The 9263-nt window shown below is 38.4% G+C and overlaps 1 protein-coding gene and 1 pseudogene across 2 annotated transcripts in view; one reads left to right on the forward strand and one right to left on the reverse strand.

Moving 5' to 3' along the window:
- LOC133247244 (uncharacterized protein C3orf20-like) overlaps positions 1-2721 on the reverse strand; it is a 136117-nt gene extending 133396 nt beyond the window's left edge. The window contains exon 1 of one of the 2 annotated variants that reach the window (XM_061415773.1): positions 2574-2721. In XM_061415773.1, the coding sequence (XP_061271757.1) occupies positions 2574-2599 (26 nt within the window). In that variant the 5' untranslated portion in view covers positions 2600-2721. The remainder of the gene's footprint in view (positions 1-2573) is intronic. The other variant, XM_061415772.1, reaches the window with a different exon arrangement.
- Positions 2722-3237: 516 nt separating this feature from the next.
- LOC133248646 (small ribosomal subunit protein uS17-like) lies at positions 3238-4291 on the forward strand (annotated as a pseudogene).
- The last annotated feature ends 4972 nt before the right edge of the window (positions 4292-9263 follow it).

The raw sequence follows: 9263 nt of genomic DNA on the forward strand, positions 1-9263 counted from the left end.
AAAACCAATGGGCCAACAATGAAATCAAAGAAGAAATTAGAAAATGCCTTGAGGAAAAGAAAAATGAAAACACAATTTTACAAAATCTATAGTAAAAGTAGTTCTAAGAGGGAAGTTCATAACAATACAGGCCTTCCTCAGAAAAAAAAAGAAAAACAAAAAGAAAAATCTCAAATAAACAACCTAACTTAGAAAAAAGAACTAGCAAAAGAGCAAACAAAACCCAAAGTCAGTAGAAGGAATGAAGCAATAAAAATCAAAAATGAAATAAATAAATAACATTTTTTAAAAATAGAAAAAAAATCAATAAAACTAACAGTTGAATTTTTGATAATATAAACAAATCAACAAACCTCTAGCCTGGCTCACTAAGAAAAGAGAGAAAACACAAACAAAATAAAAAATGAAACAGGAAAAATAACAACTGATACTATAGAAATACAAAAAAATTCATAAGAGAATATATGAACAATTATATGACAACCAATTGGACAACTGAGAAGAAATGGACAAATTCTAAAACATTCAGCATACCAAAATTGAGTCAAGATGAAACATAATTTGGACAGATCACTGGAAGTGCCATAGAATCTGTAATTTTAAACATTCCATGCAAACAAAAGTCCAGGACAGGATTGCTTCACTGGAAAGTTCTACAAAACTTCAAAGAAGAATTTACACCTATCCTTCTCAAACTATTTCAAAAATTCAAGAGGAAGGAAAACTCTTAAACTCATTCTGTGAGGCCACCATCACCTTAATACCAAAACCAGAAAAAAACAATACAAAAAATGAGAACTATTGGTCAATATCTTTCATGAATATAGATGCAAAAATCCTCAGCAAAATATTAGCAAACCAAATCCAATAATGCTTAAAAAGGATCATAAACCATGATCAAGTTGGACTCATTCCACGGTCACAAGGATGGTTTGACATATGCAAATCAATCAATGTGATACATCACATTAACAAAAGGAAAGACAAAAACCACATGGTCATCTCAAAAGATGTGGAGAAAAACATTTGACAAAATTCAACATTCATTTATGATTAAAAACTCTCACCAACATGAGTATAGAGAACTTAATATAATCAACAGTGAACATCCGACTCATTGGAAAAGACCCTGATGCTGGGAAAGACTGAGGGAAGAAGGAGAAGAGGGCATCAGAGGATGAGATAGCTGGATGGCATCACCAATGCAATGGACATGAACTTGGGCAAACTCTGGAGATGCTGAGGGACAGGGAGGCCTATTGTGCTACAGTACACGGAGTCTCAAACAGTTGGACATGACTGGGTGACTGAACAACAACTTAGGCCATTTACAACAAACCCATAGCCAATATAATACTCAATGGTGAAAAGCTGAAAGCCTTCCTACTAAGTTCAGGAACAAAAGATGTCCACCCTACCTCTTCTATTCAGCTTAGTGCTGGAAGTCTTAGCCACAACAATCAGACAAGAAAAGAAATAAAGGTATACAAACTGGAAGGGAAGAGGTCAAACTGTCACTGTTTGCAGATGACACGACACTCTGTATAGAGAACCAGAAAGTTTCCACCAAAAACTGTAAGAACAAATAAATGAAGTCAGCACCGAGAGAGGATACAGGATTAATATACAGAAATATGTTGCATTTCTTTACATTAATGATGAAACATCATAAAGAGAAAATTTTTAAAAATCCTGCTTAAAATCATGTCAAAAAAATAAAATACCTAGGAATAAACTTAACCAAGGGGGTGAAAGACCTATGCACTGAAAACTGTAAAGCACTGATAAAGGAAACTAAAAATTATTCAAAGAAATGGGACGCTATCCCATGCTCTTGGATTAGAAGAATTAATATTGTTAAAATGGGTATACTATTCAAAGCAATCTACAGATTTAATGCAATCTCTATCAGAACACCCATGACATCTTTCACAGAACTAAATAATCCTAAAATTTATATGATACCACAAAAGACCCAGAATTGCCAAAGCAATTATTCACAATAGCTATAGAGTAGAAACAATCCAAATGTCTTTCAACTGATGAATGGAAAATGTTGTGTAATTAGATAGTGGTGATAGTGGTACACTTACACTAACAACCACAGAACTGTACACTTTAAAATGGTGAATGTTGTGGCATGTAAATTATTGAAATTTTTTAAAAGGGATACCCAAGAGCTTCAGCCAGTTCTTACTTTAACTCATTCCCACCTAGACATGTCAACTTCCAGAGATCAGGTCCTTGAAAATATGTGAATGCCTTAAAAAGTACCTACTTTCTGTCTCACCAGCTGCTGCCAGTTTTCAGACTCAAAGAATACTAGAGAGCTGTTGATTCTAGCCCCAAAATAACTTAACACCAGTGTTCCATTCAGAACTTTAAGACCTGTTGATTCCGTTCAAGTCTTTCATCTCAGTAATCCTCAGTCACTGGAAATATAAGCTTGGAAAATCTAGATCTAGAATACCCCGCTGAGTGTTAACTCATTTACATTCTGAATTTGTACCAGTTACAATGACTTTTTAAGTACCAGAAATCTGTTTTAACAATATAGAGTTGTAACATCTTACATGTTTGGAGGAAGAGTGACTAGCATAGGGTTTTTCAAGTCAGAGGCTGAATAATACAGTCAAGGGCCAGCATCTTTCCATTCTTCTCCAGATTTCATCCCCAGGGATCATTTTCTCAGACTTGAGAACATCTAAAAGAAGAGGAACTATGTTTTCTTTTCTTTCTTTCTTTCTTTTTCTTTTTTTTTTTAAGATTTAAGGAACCTTTTACAGAAGTTCTCAGTGGCTTTTCTTCACGTCTCATTGATCAAAATTGCAACACATTTCTGTGCCTTAAGAAGTCATAGGAAGAGGGACTGGAATTGTTGTGTTTTAGCTTAGCTCAATCAGGATGCATCTTTGAACTCAGGACAGATTCACCCGATTAGAACATGGTTAGGCAGAAAAGAGTAAACACCTGGACCTAAACAGGCCTATGTTAGCAAGAGAAAAACTAAAAATGAATTCAGGATAGGCATCCAAAAATGCCTATTATGGGGATACAACGTCTATGATCCACTTATCATGCATTCTCATTAAGGTAAAACTTTCCAGTTTGACAAAGCCCTACCCATTGACACAAAAGTCGCAGTCAGTTTTTACACTGCCATGTATGAAATTATGGCTTGGCAAGCAATGCTCATCAGACATTTAGGGAAAATCTGAAACATGGAAATGAAAGATCATGATAAAGATTTCTGGTTTCAATCATGATATAACAACTGATACTGAACATAAGACCTTCCACAGTATAATAACTGTTTTTAGATACTGGTCAATAGGAAACATAGATTCTGATTCCTAATAAAAGGGAAACAAATGAACAAGCTTGAGGATCACCACAGCTTTCTGTGTGTACGCACTTTTCAGACTACAGCACAGGGAAAGGCCAAACAAAGGATGGTGGTGTCACTGAGCTGAGGTGACGCAGATCAGATATCAGGGAGAAGAAAGCTGCACAAAGAATTGTGCACAGGCAAGGACTCCAGGAGACTAGGCGAAGAACAGCTTTTAGAGAACTTCTAGGTAGCTATGATCTGAGCAATGACCAGAGATTGCATAGGGATGGGAGATGTTAGCGTTTCAACCAACCACAGTGTAGAAATCTCATTAACCATCCCAATAATTTAGTAGACACCCTAGAAAGGCTGAGTCTTAGTAGTAGGGAGAATCTAGCACTATAGCGGCATTACTCAACAGAAATACAAGATATCACAAACATAAAATTTCTACCTTTTTTCCAAGTAACCAGGAACATGGTGGACCTTTAGACAAAAGTGTGCTTACCAAAAGCAACCTACCAACTTTCAAAATAAGAAGAGAGTCCTGCTTGGAGAAAGTGGCAAGGAGAAGGTCCCGTGATATTACCAGAATGTTGGTTTGGGCTTTGAGACACTGAAGGAGGCTATCGAAGGCACCTACATTGACAAGAAACGCCCTTTAACTGGTAATGTCTCCATCCAAGGGCAGATCCTGTCTGGGATGGTGACCAAGATAAAGATACAGGGGACCATTGTCACCTGGAGACTGCCTTCACTGCATCCAAAAGTACACCTGCTTCCAGAAATGCCACCAGAACATGTCTCTCTACCATTCCCTCTGCTTCCAGGACATCTGGATCGGGGACTTTGTCACAGTGGGCAAGTGCGGGTCCCTTGCACTTGCAAGGGACAGTGAGCCTCAATGTGCTCAAGGTCACCAAGACTGCTGGCACGAAGAAACAGTTCCAGAAGTTCTAAGACTGGATCCCTACTCACTGCCCCAAACAAAATTAAGTTATTTTCCCAGATAGGTAGATAAACAAAATTTCCTAGTAACCTCTTGAAAAAAGTAAAAATGAAGGCAATGGCACCCCACTCCAGTACTTTTGCCTAGAAAATCCCATGGACGGAGGAGCCTGGTAGGCTGCAGTCCATGGGGTCTCTAGAGTCTGATACGACTGAGCGACTTCACTTTCACTTTTCACTTTTATGCCTTGGAGAAGGAAATGGCAACCCACCCCAGCGTTCTTGCCTGGAGAATCCCAGGTACGGGGGAGCCTGGTGGGCTGCCATCTATGGGGTCGCACAGAGTCGGACACGACTGAAGTGACTTAGCAGCAGCAGCCACGGCAGCAGTAACCTCTTGAAAAAAGTAAAAATGAACAGATAAAATTGTTAATAAAATATTTTACTTAACCCAGAATATCCCAAATATTGTCATTTTAACATGTACCCAACATAGAATATGAGATATTTTATGTTTTTTCATACTAAGCATTGAAATTCAGTGTTCGTGTTTCATTTACAGCACACTTCCGTTTGGACTAGTCACAGTTCAAGGGCTTAACAGCTAAACATAGCTAGTGAATTTCATATAGGACAGTGGTGCCTTAGAGTAAAGGTTACTCTAGTTCTGTATAAAAAAGAGCTTAAAAACAAACCTTGAAAGTACCACACTGAAATGCAAGTAAATTGACTACCTGAACAACTATTAAAAAGTTAATTATTAAGAATACTCTATTAAGAAAGACAACAAAAATTGCCCAAAGGAGAGTCTATGGCATCCAGCATAAGAAAAAAATTACTAGGCATGAGGAAAATTGGAAAATGTTACTCTTGACCAGGAGAAAAAACTTATGAACTCAGAAATGAGAGAGATGGTGGAAATAGGGGATATAATTTTTCAAGCAGCTATTATAAATGTGTTACTTAAAGGAAAATATAAATATAATAAGGGAATAAACAGAAAATCTTAATAGAGAAATGGAAACTATAAAAAGAACCAAATGGAAATCTAGGACTGAAAAATATAGTATCTTAAATCCATTAAGCAGATGGGCTTGGCAAGAATTAGATACTATAGAATAAAAGTAAACTTAAAGGCAAAGCAACAGAAGCCATCCAAACTGAAGCAAAAGAGAAAAAAGCAAAAACAAAAAATAAAACCAGGGGCTTCCCTGGTGACTCAGTGATAAAGGGTCAGCCTGCCAATGCAGGAGACACGCGTTGGGCCCCTGGTCTGGGAGGACCCACATGCCTAGGAGCAACTAGGCCTGTGCACCACGAATGCTGAATCTGTGCTCTACAGCCTGGGAATTGCAACCACTGAGCCCACCGGCCACGACTGCAGAGTAGTCCCCACTCATCGCAAATAGAGAAAAGCCCATACAACAACAAAGACCGAGCACAGACAAAAATAAATAAACAAAGTTATTTTAAAAATAAATAAAACCAGAATCAACAAAGCCTCAGTGACTATGAGACAATGTTGAGTTGATTCAATGCCTGGTGAAGTCTGGCTCCCTGGTTCGTAGACAGTGGGCTTCTCTTTGTGTCCCCCCGTGGTGGAAGCGGGTAAAGGAGGTCTCTGGGATCTCTCATAAAAGTACTAATCCCATTCAAGAGGGCAGAACCCTCATAACCAAATCACCTCCCAGAAGCCCCACCTGCAAATACCATCATATAGGTTCCAACATATGAAGTTGGGAAACAAATGTCTTCTAAGCTAAATTACATGTATATGTGTGTGTGTGTGTGTGTGTGTGTGTGTGTGTGTGTGTATCAAATCTGTAGGTCCTCTATTAGTTTTCAATATAACTATATTATATAGTTATTATTTCACACGTTGGGCCCCTGGTCTGGGAGGGGGACAATATTATACAGTTATATTATTTCAATATAACTATATTCAATTATAAAAAAGGTCCTGTGACCACAAGTTTGAGACCCTCTGTCTAATCCTTTTCCATATTAAAATCTCACCCACAGAACAATCCTAGTTCAACTCTACCTACCTCTGCCTTCAACGCTAAAATAACCTTCATTCTTCAATAAGGAGTGGGAATCATTAATTGGAGAGATGGATAGAGAGAGCCGTGAAGAAAACTGTCATTTGTCCTCCAGTATTTTATGTGGCTCTTATCTTTCTTTTGTGAACCCTGGATACTGATTCCCATGTAGCCCTGGTCAATGAACAGTTGAAACTTCCATGTGGGCAATAATGCTCCTGATGTCTTGCCTATGGGAACATTGCTTAGAGCCATATACATCTTTCCCAAAGTTCAGCCTAAATACTTGGATGCTACATAGAAATTATGGGGAATGTAAAGTTCTATCATTAAGGATCTAACGATTCTCCAGTTATAAAAAGAGATAATAATATATTGTAATATAAAACGTAACAAGATGTTGTTGGACAGAGCTAAAATAGGTAAAGGATTACAGAAGAGAACGTGGCAAGAGAGTCACATTTAATTTCAAGAAAGGCACTCTTCAAGAGAACAAAAGAGGAGAGCGTAGCAAGATTGCTGATGAAGTAGGTTTAAAATAAAAAGATCCTTTGCTCCATGAGCTAGTGTCTAGGCTAGTGCATCAAAATTTCTTGTGAGAATTATTTTTTTGATATGCTTTAATTATACTGATTTCATTAAAGTCACCAATGGCTAAAATCAATGGTCTAATTTAAGACCTTGTACTCCTTGATCTTTATTCAGCAGTTTCATATACCTGACCAAACTTTTGTAACACTTTCTTCTCTTCTTATTTCCATGTGATTATTTCTAATGCAGTTTCTCCTTATTCTATCTTTCTTTTGTAGTTTCCTTTACAGAATTTCCAACCCTTGTTTCCTATAACACCCTTGTTTGTTATAAACAAAACCACCAAATATTAGTGTCCCTCTAGGTTGTGTTCAGTTTTTTTTTAATACTTTTCTCTCAACTACTTCATTCTTAGCCTCTACCACACCCAAGCCTAATAACTCTCATGTCTCTATCTCCAGATCCATGTTTCTAACTTACTACTAGATATCTCTGCCTGGATGCCATGTAGGCATCTCAGACTTAAAATGCTCAAAGCTTATCTTCCCCTGCACCTCCTCCAAGACCTCTTCCTCCTCCTTTATTTGCTATCTCAGGGAGTGGTACTACTATCAACCCAGAAACCCAAGCCAGAAAGCTGGCTTGGAGTGTCATCTTCAACTCCTCCCTCTTCACAGATACTGGACCATTACATGTGTGCATCCTAAGTTGCTCCAGTCTTGTCCCACTCTTTGCAACCCTATGGACCGTGGCCAGCCAGGCTCCTCAGTCCATGGGATTCTCCAGGCAAGAATACGGGAGTGGGTTGCCATGCCCTCCTCCAGGGGATCTTCCGGACCCGAGGATTGAATCCATGTCTCCTGTGGCTCCTGTATTGCACTCAGATTCTTTACCACTGAGCCACTAGGGAATCATAATGGACCATTAAGTTCTCTGAATTTTAAATTAGAAATGTTTCTGCAATCCAATCTCTTCTCTCTAGTCCCCCAAAAGCCTTCACATAAGTTCTCATCAATATTGTTATCAACAATAACATCTTAGCAAGTCTCCCCAACCAGCAGGCTATGCCATTTCCAATACTTTCTTTAGAATATAAGCCATCAGACTTAGAGATATCACTACTGATAAAAGTTTAAAAATGGTTTGGAGAACTGACATAGTAAAGGCTGCCTTTAAAAAAATTTTTGTCTGGGCACAAGAAATCACTCTCCACTCTGTTAGCTCACAATAATAATTTTAGAAGACTGTCCAACTTCAAAATCTGCATACTCTCAGAAAACAGTTCTTTAAATGTATTTGAATTTTTAAATAAAATGAAGGGATTTACTTGAAGGGAATCACTGCTCTAGGATCTAAACTGCCATCAGAATGATCTTTTACAAATGACCATGTTTTCCTAGGTTGAAGACATCTGTAAGTATTACATAAATATATACATTTATCCACATCATCTATATGAATATCATTTTACTGGTTTTTAATGGCTATACAGTTTTTTAAAAATATTTATTTTGGGGATGTATTGGATCTTAGTTGTGGAGAAGGCAATGGCAACCCACTCCAGTATTCTTGCCTAGAGAATCCCATGGACAGAGGAGCCTGGTGGGCTGCTGTCCATAGGATTGCGCAGGGTCAGACATGACCAAAGTGACTTAGCATGCATGCGTGCATGGGTCTTATTTGTGCTACACTGGACTTGTGGCGGGCACGTGGACTTCTTTCTAGTTGTGGCACGGGCTTAATTGCCCTACCGAACGTGGGATCTTATTTCCCTGACCAGGGCTTGAACCCAAGTCCCCTGCATTGCAAGGTGGATTCTTAACCACTGGGCCACCAGGGAGGTCCCAGCTACACAGTATTGTTCATTGTGTTTGCGTGCTATGGACATGCCTGTGGTAGTTTATTTTAGGCATTTTAAAAAATATTAATTTTAAATAGTCCATGTCACATATCACCTTGAAGCCTTACAATAAAAGCCATACTCTTTAGGGTAGGGTAGAAAGCCATTTATGATATGGTCTCAATTTACCTACCCCTCAGCAAGAACTTCCCTTTAACATGCCACTGTAAACTGAAAAATAATGCTCAATCTAAAAGCACAGAGTTATATTTTATTCAGCAGATATATTTAGGACTTCAAGCCTGGCAGACAGCCTTTCATATAAACACTGAGAAAACTGTTCCAAAGAGTAAGAGGGGGAAGCCAGGATATAGGGGTTTCTGCAGCACCACCACATAGTCAGAATAGAAGGCTGCTATTAATAAAAGAAAATTAGATATCCCAAGTTAAGGAATTTAGCACCTTTCTATGTATTGGACGATGTACAGTCTGGGATCACTGAAATCATTCCTTTGATATGCACCGCAGCTACCTGGGCCCCGTATCTTGTGTTTCCTCATCAGGAGTGTCC

Source organism: Bos javanicus, chromosome 5 (genome assembly GCF_032452875.1).
Source record: "Bos javanicus breed banteng chromosome 5, ARS-OSU_banteng_1.0, whole genome shotgun sequence".
NCBI lineage: Eukaryota > Metazoa > Chordata > Mammalia > Artiodactyla > Bovidae > Bos > Bos javanicus.